The 18305-nt window shown below is 31.8% G+C and overlaps 2 protein-coding genes and 1 long non-coding RNA gene across 4 annotated transcripts in view; 1 reads left to right on the plus strand and 2 right to left on the minus strand.

The window, feature by feature from the left end:
* The window catches only part of LOC107028865 (uncharacterized zinc finger CCHC domain-containing protein At4g19190), a 6684-nt gene extending 3840 nt beyond the window's left edge, over positions 1-2844 (minus strand). Inside the window, exons 1-5 of one of the 2 annotated variants that reach the window (XM_015230095.2) lie at positions 2537-2844; positions 2260-2322; positions 1869-2029; positions 1633-1740; positions 69-270 (exon numbers count right to left, since the gene is read on the minus strand). In XM_015230095.2, coding sequence (XP_015085581.1) covers positions 69-270; positions 1633-1740; positions 1869-2029; positions 2260-2322; positions 2537-2752 — 750 coding nt within the window. In that variant the 5' untranslated portion in view covers positions 2753-2844. Of the gene's footprint in view, positions 1-68; positions 271-1632; positions 1744-1868; positions 2030-2259; positions 2323-2536 lie in introns of both variants that reach the window. The other variant, XM_015230094.2, reaches the window with a different exon arrangement.
* Positions 2845-5381: 2537 nt separating this feature from the next.
* Positions 5382-13447, plus strand: LOC114078380. The gene is made up of 3 exons (XR_003580043.1): positions 5382-5639; positions 12967-13039; positions 13116-13447. It is a non-coding gene; the product is annotated as an uncharacterized LOC114078380 (long non-coding RNA).
* LOC107029114 (ABC transporter G family member 14) lies at positions 7471-10547 on the minus strand. The gene is made up of 5 exons (XM_015230436.2): positions 10317-10547; positions 9433-10225; positions 8920-9096; positions 8622-8809; positions 7471-8394 (listed from the first exon to the last, which is right to left on the minus strand). The coding sequence occupies exons 1-5, from the start codon at positions 10452-10454 to the stop codon at positions 7750-7752; spliced, it is 1941 nt and encodes a 646-aa protein (XP_015085922.1). The 5' UTR covers positions 10455-10547; the 3' UTR covers positions 7471-7749.
* Positions 13448-18305: the final 4858 nt, after the last annotated feature.

Below are 18305 nucleotides of genomic sequence, written 5' to 3' on the forward strand. Positions count from 1 at the left end.
GGGGGGGGGGGGGGGGGGATACGAAAAAGAAAGAGTACACGCACACACACATACATAGACCACTTTACCTCAGAAGCATCTGTCTGAGCCAGGATAGCAGTTAAAGGGTCATCTCTTTTTATTCGACTCTCTTCATTTGGCATTATAGCATCTTTCAATGGACATTCACGATCACCACTCTGATGGCCAAAGGTTCCACATCTGACGCACTTGACATTACGTATCTCAATTCCAAAGGGTTTGGCCCTTCCAACTACACCTGTTTCCAGCCTAGAGGTGAAGAACAATCATTTGTGTTAATATCTTGGTATTGTAAGGCAAAAACTGCCATAAGTTTACTAACAATTACAAAAAATAAGAAAGGACAGAAGAAAGATGAATATCCGTAACCAAAAAGATCTTAAATCACGCAATCACACTATTCACAGTATGTTTTAACTCAAAGAAAAGAATTGGTTAAGCATTGGAAAAAAATTATTTGAGTAACTACCACCAAAGAAGCCAATCAAAGACCAGAAAAAGGTTAGGACGACAACTCTGATTATTTTATCCTCCAAGTGTGCTGGTTGTAATTACCGAACATGCTCATATCTAATCTTGTATGACCGCACATCCATCTTAACACTAATACTCTGCAACACTCATCTTATGGATACAGTGGACCTTAGATGCACCATACTTACTTTCAGAGACGAGAGACGAAACAGAGAACTTTTAAGATAAGAGAAGGCCCTTGATAGTGTAGCCAGAGAGGTAGCATACATGTGTAATATGAGGGATCCTATGGCCATTAGAAATAGACTCAGCATTTTCTGTTTAGTTTCCTCCATAGAAGAGGTTGATGTCTGAGTTTTTATACTGTTTGGTAACAAATGTGATTAGGTTTGTTATGGTTTTGTAAATACTCCTTGGTGATTAATGAATATAGTTAACCAAAAAGGTGGAATGCCTCAGATTCTCATCACCATGTATAACACTAATTTTAGTTCGATTCCTAGTTCCGCAACCAGGACAGTAGAAAAGTAGTAGCATCATTGATAAAAAGGAGGTCAAAACTGCTTGAGCAATGACAATGACAAAGGACGACGACAGCAAGCAGATTTAGTCTATTTACATAACTGTGCCTAAGGATAATAACACCATCTTGGTGAAGAAGTGATGAGTAGCTTTGACTTGTTACAACGACAAAAAAAAGTACCTACAGAATCAACTTTTCAGAAGTTGATAGCTAGAAAAATTACTCCATCCATGTCTTATCAGTATCTAGTATCTACTTTCCTCCAAGTTCTGCCCAACAATCCAATTAATGATTGAAATTCAATATTGCAAGCTAATTGAGATTTAAGGGAGAACTATTCTCTTCTACGGATCAGAAGAGAAGCATTTTTCCTAGTTTTGATTCCATACAGCTCCTTGAAAGGGAGCAAGAAAAGAAAAACAAGCATGAAGTATATAGAGCTCATAAAACTGCCACAGCAACAAGTGGTTCTAAACAGCTTTAGCAAACCAAACTGGTAAACTGTTATAGCTTCTCAAATCTCAACTCACAATCAAATAGCTTAAAACTGAAAAATTCATATCTCAAATAGCTTTATAATTTGGTTATCGGCCCTGAAGGAAAACAAAACATACCTAGGAGCGTTTTTAAGCACTTCAAATTCTTCTTCTGTTGGCAACGGACGGCCATATATATCCTTTGCCCTTGGTTTTTTTTTCTCCTGATCAGGTGGCACTTCAGGTCTACTATGAAAGAGTTAAAGCAATCAAAGTGAGTCCAGATTTTATAATCATGATACATTGCGCTTCAGTTTTTTTAAACAAAATTGAGATATAGAGTCTCTAAAACTACAGCAGCTTAGCAGCATTACCCAGAAGTGGAGGCCCCTGCTGCAGATATGTCTTGAGAAGTGCTGCCATGCCCCTGCCCCTGCTCTCTTGCTTTGTCAGCAATTTCGGCAGCTTTTGCACTTTCTGGATTGTAGCCAGGTGGTCGAACATACATAAAGCTAACAGCTTTCATCATCTCCATCTGACAAAATGTGACACAACCAAGTCAAAACCCCCAAAAACATCCTGGAACACCACATATTCAATCCACATTTACAAAATACTAACAGTTTCATATCAACACAAGCCTGAAGTGAATATACCCATCTTAAGGCACCCAAACTCTTATGTCTGTTTGTTTTGGATTATGATACTGATTCTAAATCTTTAAACAAGTAAATAAACAACAGTGGTTACTACTTACTGGGTTACCTTTTCTTTCTCTTTTTTGGAGACGAGAGCAGTCTGACGAAAAAATTCCTGTTCTTGAGCATACTGAAACACACCCACCCACAAAAAAAGACGAAGAAGTTAGCTAACTTAAGAAATCAGATAAATCAATCAAACTGAAACAAACCCAAATCACAAAACAACAGAACCCAAATTGAAATCAGTTTTAACAAGCAAACTACCAAAACCCCAAATCGAGAAAATCGCCAATGAAAAGGGAAATAGGATATATGGGTCGGTTGAAAATAAGAGTAAACACCTCGCGGGCTATTTCCTCAGCTCGTAGTTCTCTCTGAGCATGAGTCTGCTCGGCAATCCATTTTCTCCTTTGATTTGGGTAAGAGAGAGGATGCCAAGGCTTCTGGTTAAGGAAAGAGTGAGACCACGCTGTACCAGCTTTGGTTTTGTAATCAACTTCCCCTCCTTTATCGGAAAATCTCTTGCTTAGCCGGGGTCCACCTCCCTCCTCCTCCATGGCGGCTGAGTTCCGGTTTGGGGGTGGACGGGAGCTGCTGTTGGGATGTATATGGTCCTTCGTAGATGAGTATAACTGCAATAAAAACCCATAAAATTTTGATCAAACGATATTTGTGTCGTCTAATTTGGCTCGCATCAATAACTATTGTCCTTCAAATTTGATTGTGTATAAATAAATAATTAAATATATATAAAATTAAATAAATAAATATATTTTTTACATGACATAATATAAATAAAATGTTACGTAAGTTATAAAATTATCGGATATTATGTATAATGAATATGTTAACTTGCTCAATTGTATATAAATTTAAATATCTACTTGAGTACACTCAAATGGACATAATTAATCGCTAACATTAAATTAAAGATCATATTTATAAACTATATCTATTAACAAATTGTACGTTAAATGTGAATGATATTATTAATGTAAATCATAAAAATAAATATTATTATTAATTGTAAAAATTATTGCAGTTGAGGTTCTCGATTATCATTAATACACACACAACTATATTGATGTGCAAATAAATTAAATTTATTTACGTGAAGCATCCAACACAAAATCATTCAAAAAGTCCAAATAGATACCTTATATAATAGTGATTTGAATTTGTGTGTTTTAACATTGTTCATCTTCATTGTATCTTCTTTTCATTTTAAATTATTTACAAAGATATTTTCTTATTATATAAGAAAGACGTGACGTTGAAACACGCATGTCATGTCTTCATTGATATGTCTGCTTTAACGTGTTTTAGAAAAAAAATTTATTTGTTTTGATTTAATATAATTAATATATAATTTTTGAAATTATGAAATCCATTTTAGCTATGCTTTTTTTGTCTCAAATTCATATTATTTAATTACGATTTTATTATTTTGAATGTCAGTAATAATATTTATATCTTATAACATTTTGAGTAAAAAAAATCAACGATCAATGACGAAAAATATTTTAATTATGATTGTCTTAATAAGCATCTTCACAATAAATTTATACAAACAAAGAGTAATTATTAACTTAAAATATCTAAACAACCATCTTAAAATTAAATTAAATTTCTAAAATTTATCTCTATATATCATATAAATTAAATTAAAAGTTTATTAAATATTGGACTCATGCTAGGACTGACAGTTGTGAGACTAGAAGTGTTTCTTTTTTCGAAAAAAAAATATTTATTTTAAAAAATTAAGTGTTTGATAAATTCTTAAAACTGTTTTTTAATGAAGCAAAAATAATTTCCCTACTATTAAAAAGAAGTTAAAAAAGTCTGGTTTTTTTAAATAGTAGAAGAAGAAATGTAATATTAATTTTTTAAAACTAAAATATCACTTACATATATGCATATTTATCAGTATCTCTCTTATTAACTAATCAACATATCTCATAACTTTGGCTGATTTTTATTTAAAATTTTTATTTTTTATTTTTATATTATAAATTTCTATTTTATTTATGTTTTATATATATTTGTATATTATATTATATATATTACTTTATGTATTATTTTATAGAATTAAAAATAAAAATAACAATGATATTTTTATAAGATCAAAAAAAGGAAAAAAGAATAAACAAAGATTTGGACCTTTCTGAAAAATAACAAATAACAAATTTTCTTTTCTTAATTTACCTATTATTTTATTTTAGTCAAAAAATTTACAATTTTGAAATATTATAACATAAAAAGAAAGGATAATAGCTGATGGAATCTAAAAATATGTAATAAATAATATTCTTCTTTTAAAAAATTTCAACAATATTTATCGATGTATAATATTGCTTGAAAAATTAAATATGCACACTCCAAATAATTGAATTAAAAATGTAACTAAAGTTTCTGCATTATATATTTGAAATAATTTCTCTCTATAAAATGGTCTTAATATTAAAAACATATCAATATATGTCTCTTTTCGTAATTTGACTCTCAAAAGCATTTTTAGAGAAAATTAATCAAACACAAATTGCTTAACAAAAATACTTTTTCATTAAATTTCTCACATTTTTTTTTTGAACATCACTTTTTTGAGAAGTTATTTTTTAAAAAAAACTTATAAGATTTAAAAGCTGGTCAAACTGATTTAGTAGTCAATTTTTTGACTTATTAGAGTGTTTGACAATTATCAAAATCATTTATTTTAAGCCAAAAGTTAAAAGTTAGGTGAAGGGTCCTCTTTTTCTTCAACTTAAAAGTCATTTTATGTTAATCAAGTATATTACCTTTTGGCCCTTAATTCTTTTTCTTAAATTATTATTATTATTATTATTGTTGTTGTTGTTGTTGTTGTTATTATTATTATTATATTATTATTATTATTAATTTGTGATTATAAAGAAATATGTGAATGATAGAAAATATTATTACTTATAGAAGTAAAATATAAATTAATTTTATTTTAATTTTTTAAAGATAAACACTTTAAATTAATCAACTTTTTATCATATTAACAACTTTAAAAATATTTCAAACATTTTTAAAAATTAATTTTTTTAAAATCAATCCAAACGGGCTCTAAATTATTTATCAAGAATTCCAAGGTAGGGAATGCCTACTAATAGTCATTTGATGGAAGAATAAAAATTACGATGAAATGATAAATAGTGTATTTTGTATTTAAGCCTTTTGAGTATATATTCTCACCTTTGTTATGAAATATTTATCCAATGTTGTACTTTTCAAACACAAATACAAAGTTAGTCGACTTCAACACGAATATCAAATATTGTTGCAGTGAAAAAAGAAAAAGAAGCTTAACATGATCATTCATCTTCAATCCACTGAGAATTGGATAGCTACTATGGCATGATTTGTTGTCTCTTTCATCACACAGTAGTTTTTGTTCGGATCCTACCATGCCAAGGCCCACAGGTAATTGAATTTCCCACTTCCTTGTTATTTAACCCTAGCTAGTGGGAAATTGTGCATCTCATAATACAAGAAAAGGACACTGTTAATTATAAACAAATGTCCTTTATTGAGAAAAAATTGTGGATGGGGGGCAAATGAATTGAATAACTCTCAATGTTAGAGGGATTTTTTTGGATATGATATCTTGTTCCTCCACCCATTTTCGTGTTTTCAGCACCAAATGGGGCTCCCTGCCCTGTTAAGCCGTAGTTTTAAGAATATCTTCATCTGGCTGCTGCTGTTGTATGACATTATTTGATTTCACTGTTATGTATATCTTCTTCTTATGTTATGTACTGGAGAATGATCTTGTTGTGTCATTATTACCTGGAAGAACAACTGTTTCATGTAGTGTTTGATATAGTGGAATTTAGCTTAATGGATGATTTTCCAAATGGGAGAAAATGACTTCCTTCACTCGTGGGCAAAAGTTCTTTTTTTTCTTGTGTGGTGTATGGTTCCTTCACTTGTGGGCAAAACTTCTTTTTATTGGATAACTGTGGTGTTCGAACCAGCTTGCGTACATTAATTTCACGAGATAGATTGAAATCACCTTGTGGCTGCTTTTTGGCTAAGCTTAGATTTGAATCTAAAACTTTAACGGTTGTCAACCACTTCATTGGTTACAAGGTCACACCAACCTGTGGGGTGTGTGGGCGAAACTAGTTTTTTACTTAAAACTATCTTAGCTTTTTAAATCATTATCATTTGCTCCACCTAACATTTTAGATATTATTATCCATCTTTAATGCTCAAAATTTCATCAAAGCAATAACTATTTGTAATCCCACTTCGGTTTGGACAATCTTCACCGCTTGATCTAGTTTTTGGGGTTGAGTTGGACTCATTTCCATTTCTACCCAATTCTTGTTTCACCTGATATTGATCTCCATATTTTCTTGTCCAAGCTCTAGTTGCCAGGCCTTGGCGTGCGGAGTGTCAGTAGTCCCACATATATCGGTCTGCGGGATGACAGTTTGTCTCCCTATACTGTCCTGGACAATCCTCATCTCTTGAGCTACCTTTTGGAATTGAGTTAGACCCAATTTTCATTTCTCATCAGTATTCGATTTGCTAATATTATTATTCATATTTACTTATTGGAGAATATTTTCTTATGAAAACAGTTTTCATGAACTATAACTTTCATTGTACCAAACAGACACAACACATTAATTATCTTACCATATGCAATTTATGATAGTTCTTCCTCTTTTCCTTGTTCTTGGATGTTATAACTTATATAAGGTCTTTGGCAAGAAGAAACTCTAAATGCGTTGTAATTGGGAAAGTTTTGTTCCACTGTAGTTCAAAATATTTAGTTTCATTTGCAAGTGCTGGTTCAAACTTGACCTACCATTCAACAAAATATAATGTTATCTTGCTTCTTCAAGAATCTCACCAACCACACACTTTGCATGTGTAAGATCACAAGAATCCATTGTTTGTTCTTGATGCTCTCACGAAGAAGTTGGTTTAAGATGTTCTAGAGGCTCTAAATAGATCCCAAGCATTAAAATGGAAGGTAGCAATTGATTCTGAATCAGACTTTTGATATTGGTATTATAAAAGTATATCACCATGAAATCATAATACAAAGAAAAGGAAAGGCACTGAGAGGAGGAAAAAAAGAAGCTCATTTAGTGATCTAAACAGGTGCTGTCTTTATGTGGTCAATGCACTTGTAGAACTCATTAAATTATTGCAATCTTCTTGTTTTAGAGACCCCACAGAGATATTCCTAAATCTTGTTGTGTGCATCAGTTATTGCTTTCTCTTTATCTTTTAGCTGTGATAAAAAAATGATTCTGATGTTTGCTTCATTGTGCACTAAGCATATTTATTCAGTTCAGAATGTTACAGATTTTATTCTTCCCAAGCATCTGAAGTTTCCTAAGTCAGTTAGGTAAAACATGCCAGAGTGGTACTACTACATTGGAATTTTCGGTGTATATGATCTAAAATCTGGCAATGTGATCATAATCTAAATCTAACATTATTACTATATGTTGTTGTTGACGGAAAAAAAACCATTTGATTTTGCTCTTGAAATGGTTCCCTCTTCACGTTTTCATCGCACACGATTGAGTGCTAGATAAGCGATTAGCCGGTATCCCACTAACATTAGAGCCATGATGAATACATCCATCCACATATTGTTCAGGCCTATTGATTTTATGGCTGGAAATTCTGCAACCTGGCAATAGACGCCTTTTGAACACTCGTAGTAGTCGTTATCATTGTATTGTACCCCTAGAAGCAACTTGTAGCAGTAGTAGCTGTAGCTCAAATATTTTAACCAAACTATAAAAGGGGGAATTTGTTGAATGTAATATCCTCCGGCAATTAGGAAGACTAAAGTTGTGACTGATGCTAAGGTAGTGGCCTGTTTCACATCCATGAGCATGGCACCATATGCTAGACCGAGGCTCTGAGAAACAAGTACGCTGTAAAGGACTACTAGAAGAGATAGGATGAATGTGGCAGGGTTGGCTTTGAGCCCACCCATCCAATATAGGATGAAGGTAAACGCTGTTGGTAGTGCCAGTTCCAAGGGAAGATCCCCCACAGTTTTAGCTAGAAAATATGATGAGAGTCTGTACATTCCTGATGATCGCTCTTTAATGAGCATCCTTCTTTCTTGGGGAAAAGTGAAAACTGCATTGTAGAGTGGATAGAAGCCCCAGAATACCGCGAAGAAGAATACCATTGCAATCTGCACGAGGAAGTTAAATTATAAATATCATATTAGCAATTGAATTTTGCAATTCTATGATGATGCGAAATGTGATAAAATTAGATTGTCAATATTGACGTTGGAAATGGTTTTATATTAGCAGATATCGTCATGTTGCTTTAAATACGAGCCTTCTCTGCTGTTATTGGAGCTACCTAGTGTAAATCTTGAAACTAGTTTTCTTCCTAACATATAAAAGTTCTTACTCTGTCTTCAATGTGGGATGTTGGAGTGTGCCACCATAACAATCCAGCAAGAAATGCTACACTAACAACTTGGAAGATTCTAAGCTTGTTGAAGGTCTCGTATCTTCGTTCCTTCAGCCCCCTTAGTAGCAGTACCTTAAATTGATAGCCCCAACTCGTGCACCAGTGCTCTGACTTCACACCATTTCCTGCATGAGTAGAGCACGATAGAGCTGGAATCAGTCACTAATTCGAGGTAGAGAACAATTTGATAGTCAATTATAACCATCCCTTTCTTCACAGTTAATTGGAAACTTACTTGTTGAAACATCCTTTGCGTAACTGTAGTTATTGGTATCTGAACTGCATAGCTCAGTTTTCAGCCTTGTATAAATGTTCTTGTCATAAGCAGAGATGAGAGCTTCTCTAACAGATTTCTTCTCCTGTTCACTATTGTCACCTTGCTCAATTGCATGCTTGGAATCAGGTCCAATTCCTGAAAATTTGAAGATCCTTTTTAAAGAGATGTTTGACACCATATACATGATTTGAATGTCTCACTGTTTGCATATCTTTTGCTCCTCCATATACAGTAATTGGTCAAAAAGGAAAATTAAAGAATTTAGATTGAGATATACTGATTAAATGGTAGGACAATTTATGAGTGGATTCTCTTTTACTCTACTTACTTAAAGGTATTGAATAATTACCATTGCTTATCATCAAGCTTAGCGACTCATCTGACTTTAGCAAAACCAATAATGAAAACTATGGACCTCTAAAATAAGTTGATTTGCTAGGAATGATATTTATGTTAGAATGTTTGAATTACCATTGGCAAGATCAAGCAAGAGATCAGCAGGATTGATAGTGATGGATGTGGAAAAACCAACAGAGGAGAAGTACTCGAGGGCGGTTGATGCAGGACCATAGTAGATAGGGCAGCCTTCAGAAAGCAAGACTACCTTATCAAACATATGGTAGAGCCTACTGGATGGTTGGTGGATTGTAGTGATCACAGTTCTGCCACCATCAGCTAGGCGCTTAACCGTAGTTAGAATCCTCAGAGCTGTAGTAGAATCCAAACCAGAAGTAGGCTCATCTAGCAGTAGTAAACTCGGGTTAATTAGCATTTCTTGTCCAATACTGACCCTCTTTTTCTCCCCACCTGATATCCCTCTAAACAATGGTCCTCCTATCATGCTGTTTCGACATTTGTTTAACCCGAGCTCCGCAATAACATGCTCCACATGCCTTTCTTTTTCCTCCCTGCTAAGGCTTTGGGGAAGCCTTAACAGAGCTGTGAAGAGGAGAGTTTCTGTTACAGTTAGATGAGGATATAGGACATCATCCTGTGCCACGAATCCAGTACGACGTTTGATAGCTCCTGAGAATGGCTGGCTGTTGTATGTAATTTTCCCTGATAGCTTACCCGATAGACGGCCTCCTAAAGCCGTTAGGAGGGTAGTTTTTCCACTACCTGATGGACCTAACATTGCTAGCATCTCCCCTGGACACACAATACCTGTCACTCCATTTAGTATAGTCTTTTCTTTTGTGCTTGATGGTCCTCCACAACACATTCCTTTTGTTTCTTGCTTAATCTTGTAAACAACCTCTTCAAACTGCATAATAACATATTGATAAAGAAACAAAATGAGTACTATTATGCATGTAACTAACAAGTCTAGAGAGAAATTAAGTTAGAAAAAAGACCTTCAAAGTTATTGGAAACAAGGCCCTTTGTATAAAGGACTCTGAGTTATTCATCTCTAGCTTCGACGAATTAGGTGGAGCTGCCATCAATTCTGTGCCAAAGTTTTCTGGTTTTGGTGCTACACAATGAAGAGGCATTGGTGTTTTGTTTAAGCAGTTTGTTTTACTGATGATGGGGAGAAGTTATATAAGAAGGAAGAGAAGTTAAAGAGTTGCTTTTAACTTGAGTTTTCCCAAGAGAAGTGAACAACCATATAAATATATAAACTGAGAAAGACACAGAAGAAAAAAGACCAGTATCTATTGTGTGTTTAAAGTCTCCGTGATGTAGGCCTATCTCTCCCTTTCTTTTTCCTTTGTGGTTCCCACCCTTTTTCTCTTTAAGTAATGCAACACTTTCACTTAATCAAATTATTTAAACTATCTTCTTTCATTTTGATCCCAATATTTTGCTTTTGGTCACTAATTTTATACGTCTAAAACGTATTCCCAAAAAAAAAACATGTGAAAATGTTTTTTTTTAGAAGATGTGGCCTTTGTCTATGCCACACTGGTAGATCTATTTAAAAAATAGCAAAATTAAGGGTACTTCATATATATCATCCAACAATAAGAAGTGGGTAATGAGACTGAAACATGCCACTGAACAGATCATTTTTTCACTTGCCTTGCAGCTCTGATTGAAAAGAAACTTAGATTTAGACATTAATTATCTTTGAAATGATTTTTTTTAAGGCAAGTTGCAATAAAAGAAAATGAAAATCTAATGTGGCAATACCCTATGAATTATGGGTTTTGTAGGCTAATTTTGTCGGATTTGTGCTTTTTTCCTCTCCTTTTTTGTTATTTTAGATTAATCATGTACGGATGATTTATATATACTAAAAAAAACTATAATGATTTTCACCATTCAATGAAAAACAGGAATTAGATATGGTGTACAAGTCGGTAAATAGTTCATAGCTAACGTAATTTTTTTGATAATTCATCGTCAAATAGCATTGGCGATAATTTTTGGGTGTTTAGTTATATTTTAGCTTGATTGGTAGATCATAGTTGAGGTATCTTATTTTTCAAGTTACTATCTTCACTTATTATGAACAATCACATATAATTATTTGATATTGAAAAAGTATATTACATTAACATGCTAACAGAGTATAGAAGTAAAACTCTTTTGTTATTCATTTGAATTCCTTAACGGGAAAAAGGACAAATATACCTCTAAACTCTCGTATATGGTATGTAAATATCCTTCGTTATACTTTTAAGATATTAGTACCCTTTCGTCTAAAAATTAGATCATATATACCCTTTATACTAGTGAAGATACACGTGTCAATTTATTAAATATCCGATCGATGGATAAGATTGCGCCACATGTCCCTATTTAGTCTTCGTTAGTGAAGGGCATATACGTTCTAGTTTTTGGACGGCAGGGATATCAATATTCTAAAAGTATGACGGAGGATATCTGCATACCATTGACGATAATTTGAGGGAGGGTATATGTGTCCTTTTCCCTTCCTTAACTTAAGAGTTTTTTATGTACTTCTTTATATGACTGATAGTGCTTCCCACCTTTAATTCACTCTATTATTTTTGGACTTTTTTAAAGTTTTCTGCAAATGGGTTCTTACATTATCTGCATGTCAACTCTTGTGCATGCTACACCTTTTTTTTTCTTGGCTTTTAATAACTACTATATATTTGTTTTCCTATCTTATGCACTGCTTTCTTTTTCTCTTTATGTCATGCGTCTAAACCACCAAGGATTATAATGGGATAGATAAAGTTCCTTCATTCTTAATCAGTGATCTTAGGGTCGATGAAATGGTTGAGAATTCTGATGTCTCAGGTTAGAAACTTCGTGGAGACAAAAAGAACATCATGTGATTCTTCCTATATGATCTAACCTCGATGGATAAAGTTACATGGTACCTGTTGTTGGTGGAACGTGATAGGTATTCCGTGGAATTAGTTGGGATGTGCAAAATTTGTTCTGGACACCACGATCATCAAAAAAAAAAAAAGATAGGCCTTAAACAACACAAATTTAAATGTCTCAGGTTCTGTTCTTCGGAAACAATCTTACTACCTACACACCTACCTGAGATAGTGATAGGATCTGCGTATACTAAGTTGTGATTAATGAAACTTAATACTCATTGACATTTGATTAATGATTTGGTGCTCTTCAAGTGATGGAATCTACAACGTAAGGTCACAGATTAGTAAGAAAAGCAAAAAGATGCCAACTTTACTGTTTTCAAATGTTCATAAAATTCTCACAAAATAATTAAAAGAAAACTAATTTATTTCTATAAGATTAAAAAAAATTTAAAAACTTATTTGGTGATTTTGTCAGTGGGGATTGATGCAAAGCTGCATTTGCAGGAAATATTCTGAAAATATATAGAGTAACATGACTAAGCTGAGAGTTGAGTCAGTTGAGTGGTGCCCAATTTATGTACATGGCCGTACATTATTATATATGATTAACATAAAATATAAATTTTGAGCGCGAAAATCTTAATAGTTTAGTTGATTGACTACTTGAACTTTCATTTTGTTATCGCGGGTTCAGTTCCCCTCCTCCATTTTCCCTTCCCTTACCCCAATGCAATTAACTTCTTTTTTGATATTTCAGTTGGTTGACTACTTGAACTAATTTCAATGTGGATTCAGTTTCCCTTCTCCATTTTCCCTTTCCCTACGGTGATGTAATAAACTTCTTTTTCGAGCAAACAACAAAATTCAAACTCTTTTTCCCCGACCTATTTAACTCTTTAGTCATAGTTATGCAGATGATATTACGAGATCAAACTAGTTGAATATGCAACAACAATCCAAGGTCGCATATCCAGACGAGGTAAGGAGTATAAAGCAATTAGTTCATAAGAATCACTGTGTAAACATTTAATATCAAGCTCTCTAAACTCTACTAGTAAATTATACTGAGTATTTTGAGCGTACTAATTTGTGTGAGAGCATAATGACATGCACACATTTTTCAGCTTTTCCATTATTTAAACTATTTCCTCCTTAAATTTCTGTTTGCTACATTTATTTAGTTAAAATAAACATGTAGTTTATACCATCATAGCTAGCTAGCTAGCATTGTTGATCTAGATATTATTCTATTTCTTCTTTTGTAGATGTTACCATGTGTGTAGATCAAACTTACACTAATTTGAAATTTGATGCTTTAATTCTTAAGATAAATTTAGAAAATTGAGAGAATCCCTAATCCAAAATTGTGGTGCATTTGTCACTTTCCAGTTAAAAAATATTAGGATATACATACCACTCGTGGGGAGCATTTATTCTTATCTCCAGTTAGCAGTATAATAGAATTTCACTATTTTAGTAAACAGGAAAATAAAGTGGAAAAGGATCAATTCTGATACTCACTTGTTTTAACATAGCGTGTCTGGTACAGTTTGATTCGACATAAAATTTTAAAAAAATAATGAAAATTTAAAACGTGGTCCTTGATATTTCGTAATATTTAATTTGTGAGAGTACAACATTTTTCTAGTTAAGTAGAGTCATCTTTACGAAGATGAATTAAGGAGAGGTTGTTATAGAGATATATTTTCGTAACATTGAACTTTTGAAATTTGTGGGTTAAATAACAACTTTTTATTAAAAGTAAAATGAGAAGTTTTAAAGCTAATTATTTTATATTAATTGTAAGATATATCATACTTTTTTTTTACACTATTTTATTAACATAACCTGTTCAACTCATTTTGATTCACTTGAATTTAGCTTAACCATCCACTTAATTGAGACTTTTATTAATGTAACAAAAGATTAATAAGGACATAGTCTCAAACAAAATGGGACATAATGAGTAATTGATAACCACATATTAAGCAAATAAAAAGTGAAAATCAATGGTTTCTTTTTCCTAGTAAAGCCATTTGATTCTTATATTCTACATTCCCTTGGATAGAAAATTGAACTATAATTTTCAATATTCGTATCAAGCAAATCCAATATATCACCATATTCTATAATTAGGTCGTTGATTTCCGTAATATTCATTAAAGAAATTCATGATAAACTAAAGTTGATTAGGTTATTAATTTCTTGATTCTCTCATGATAATGAATTCCACCTTTTTCGATTAATAATGAAAATTGTTAATTAAATAATAGAGAACGTTCACTTGTAGACCTATATGATTCAACTTGTTGATAACTTATACTAATATCTAGAATTTTTTTTATTGTCCGTGTATATAAATTAAATAAAAAATTAAACATGATAATATTCATGGTAATTTAACCACCTTTAGGTGAGCACCCATGAAATTACCTTTTTATTTTATTTTATTTTATTAATCCTTACCATTTCAATTTGTTTTGTATTTTTTTTTTTTACAAATGAAAGAGATTTTGTTCCACTAGTTAGTTCATTGCTTTTTTGACATATATATATATATAAAATATTCTTTCTTGCTTTCACACCTTTTATAATTTATCTTGAGCCCCATGTTGCATGGTAGAAGATATTCTCTCCCTATTCTTCCTAATATATATATAGCATCATACTTAAATCATCTTTGACCAATTGTAACCCTTCAAATTTTCACATTTTCTAAACTTTTCTATACGTCTTGTTATGTCATTCATGTCGATGGAACATTTCATTTTTACAAACATTATACTTTTTGTATACTCAAATGTTTTTCTAAGTATTTCAATTCGATCTATATCAGACCTTAAAGATTTTCGAGTTCTTACTATGAAAATATAATATACCACCCGTTTGAGCTATGGACTTAACTCATACTTTTGAGAGTAGTTGTTTTCTTTGTAGAGCTGTTGACAGGGGCTTTGTTGGTCGAAAGCTTATTTTTAAGCCACTTATTCAATTTCTTGACTGTGTGTGACTGCTAAGTGCTACTAGCAAATAGTTCAGCAAGATCAGCTCAGACCTAAGTAATTTGATATTAGGTATTGTTAAAGAATGACAAAAGTCTCACATCGATGGTTAATGAGATGGGTGGACTCCCTATAAGGCTTGGACAATCCTCCTCCCTTTGAGCTAGCTTTTGGGGTGTGAGTTAGGCCTAAGACCTAATTTCACATGGTATTAGAGCAGGGCCCGTTTCACCCGATGTTGGGATCCCCAAAATTAAAATTGCCTACACACCAGATGCTAAGCATTGGACGTGAAATGGGGTGTTAAAGAATGACAAAAGTCTCATAACGATGGTTAATGAGATGGGTGGACTCCCTATAAGGCTTGGACAATCCTTTTTTCCTTTGAGCTAGCTTTTGGGGTGTGAGTTAGGCCTAAGACCTAATTTCACAGGTATCAGTTGCGCGCCTTGAATTTGGGATGTGACATTAAAAAAAATCCAACTTCGTCCCCCTGATCCTTACACGAAATGAATTTAAATTAATCGAGACATCAATACAAATTTCAAACATTCTATGGAAAAAAAGGAAATTAAAGATGTCATTCTTCTTGTCCAACATTTCATGTTTGGATGTTTTTTTATAAGACTAGCTATAGGTCTATAGTTCATTTGAGAGCATCTAAGATTTGTTAGGCCTTTTTTTTAATTCGTTTGATTACTTAGTACAAATATAAAAACAATTTATAATCTTATCAATCTCTTTTTTAAAAAATAAAGTCTATATACTGATTATCTGAATTATTCTTTCCCATCTTATTATCATCTCTTTTTCTCATGCTAAGTAGTTTCTTCTACTTTTAGAATTGTCCTTGTCTTGTTTATGATTCATATATAGAAAAAAAATTTGTTGGATAGACCTTGATTCAAAATTTTGGACCATCCCTCTTGTAATGAGGCTATAAGAGCTAGGCAATATATATAAATAAAGAAGTGCATTATATTGGACGTGCGAATAAATTTCAGGATAGTGCATTTTATATTGGATGTGCGAATAAAGTTCAGAGTATGGTAAGTTGGTCAGATGAGGAAAAACTTGAGATCATTTGAGAAAAATCACACAAGTTTGATTTGTAATGGTTAATATAATATCACGTTACGAGTATAATTTAGTTATTTTAGCCCAATAATTAGTATTGAAATCAATGTATCGATGATAAGGGTATGAAAATGCCAGCACCCTCATCTAAATTGTCCTTGAATTTCCTCCACTAATAAAATTTTCCTCTCTCACACAAACATACATTTTGGACCATTGATGTGTAAAGTTCAAGTGTAAAATATATTCCTTATTATATGCTAGCTAACACACTCTAATGAACAAACAACAAGGGAAGTCATGTTATCACTTATTTCCTGTTATGTAACAACATGAAGAACCAATACTCACATAATAGGAAGTTCTTATCATTCATAGATTGTAAACATAAAACAGCCTATCAAATTGTGCCAATAGAGATTCCGAGTTCGAGTTTTACCATCACTCATTCTCATTTAATGTGATTGATCATAGAAAAAAAAATTAGACATGCATCATATGAAAAGACGTGTTGAAGTCTTGAAGACCTAACGAAGTAAAGAACATTGTGTGTCCTCACGTTAATAAATTATCCTTTTAGGTGAGATGATCGTGATATATATATTTTAAGAATATGATATTGAAGCAATCAGAGGTACTGAGTTTGAATCCCACTATCACTTATTACCATAAAAAGTTCCATATTCTTGGCTCATGCATAATTGTTTTTCTAGATCCACGCATGAGAAAACACATTGATAACATAATTAAGTGTATTTTCTCTAGCAACTTACGCTTAAAATGATCCATTATAGTGGTAAAATACAAATTAAGTGAGTAACCAATTAATAGCAATGAATTAGCGATGAGAAACCGTGAAAATAAGGATTATATTATAGCCCTTTTAATTAGTCCTTGCTGTATTTGAATGTAACATTTAATTTTTGACTACTTGAAAATATACATTTTTAATTCTTTGCTTATGAATATTTACATTTTTTTTTGAACTATGCCTTTTAATAGTTAAATGCTAAGAGTTTTGTGGAATTTATATTGTTACTTAGGAGTATAAAATATACTACTAAAAATAGTTCAAATTAAATATATTGTCTCATAAACATAAAGATAAAAAATTACCAATAATGAAGGGACCAAAAGAATTAGTCCCTTTAGTTTTAATTTTATCTTGTCCTACTTTTTTGTAGTTCGTTTTTGTAAAAAATATATCTTTTCTTTTTTAGCAATTTTTTAATTTCTATCTTCCATGTAATATGTTTAAGATTACAAAATTAAATATGTTTTGATCTATTTGACATATTTTTAATTTAAGATTAGAAGATTCAAAAATCTTTTTTATTTTCTTAAACTCTGTAACAAATCAAAATATGACAAATAAATTGAAAGGAAAGAATAAAGGTTTTTAGAGCCTTTTTTTTGCTGCGGGTGGGGCAAATTACAACGATTAAATATAATTATATTTGCTAGCAAAATATATATAAAAAATATATATATACTATTTAATCATACATTAAAATAAAATTATATTTTATTGTTATTATTATTATTTTAATGAACGACTATTTAAATAAAAGAAATTTCAAAGATTTGAAAGAAAGTTCCACAAACAAACCCTTCACTCTTCCAATATATATTCTTAGTAAAATCAACAATAAATAAATAAATTATGTTCTTATTTCTACCGATCGTCTTTGACTTATATGCTTTAATTAGTTAACACAATTAATAAATGAATCTTATATATATCATATTATTAAGGATTGACAGGTAATTCAAAGCTTAAATTCTCGAATATAATTACCAAGTTATTGGAGAATCCTTATCACTTTGATTCTAAACTATTCTTTATTCAATTCATAAGTATATATAATTCCTTTAATTTTTTTAAATCATCTTCAACATAATGAGTACTACTTTTTATATTTTTCTAATTAAATTTAGTATATTCCTTTATGATAAAACGATTGAATTTAATGTACAAAATGTTTGTTTTTGGCGCGGATTAAATTCGAATAAAGAT

Source organism: Solanum pennellii, chromosome 8 (genome assembly GCF_001406875.1).
Source record: "Solanum pennellii chromosome 8, SPENNV200".
Lineage (NCBI taxonomy): Eukaryota > Viridiplantae > Streptophyta > Magnoliopsida > Solanales > Solanaceae > Solanum > Solanum pennellii.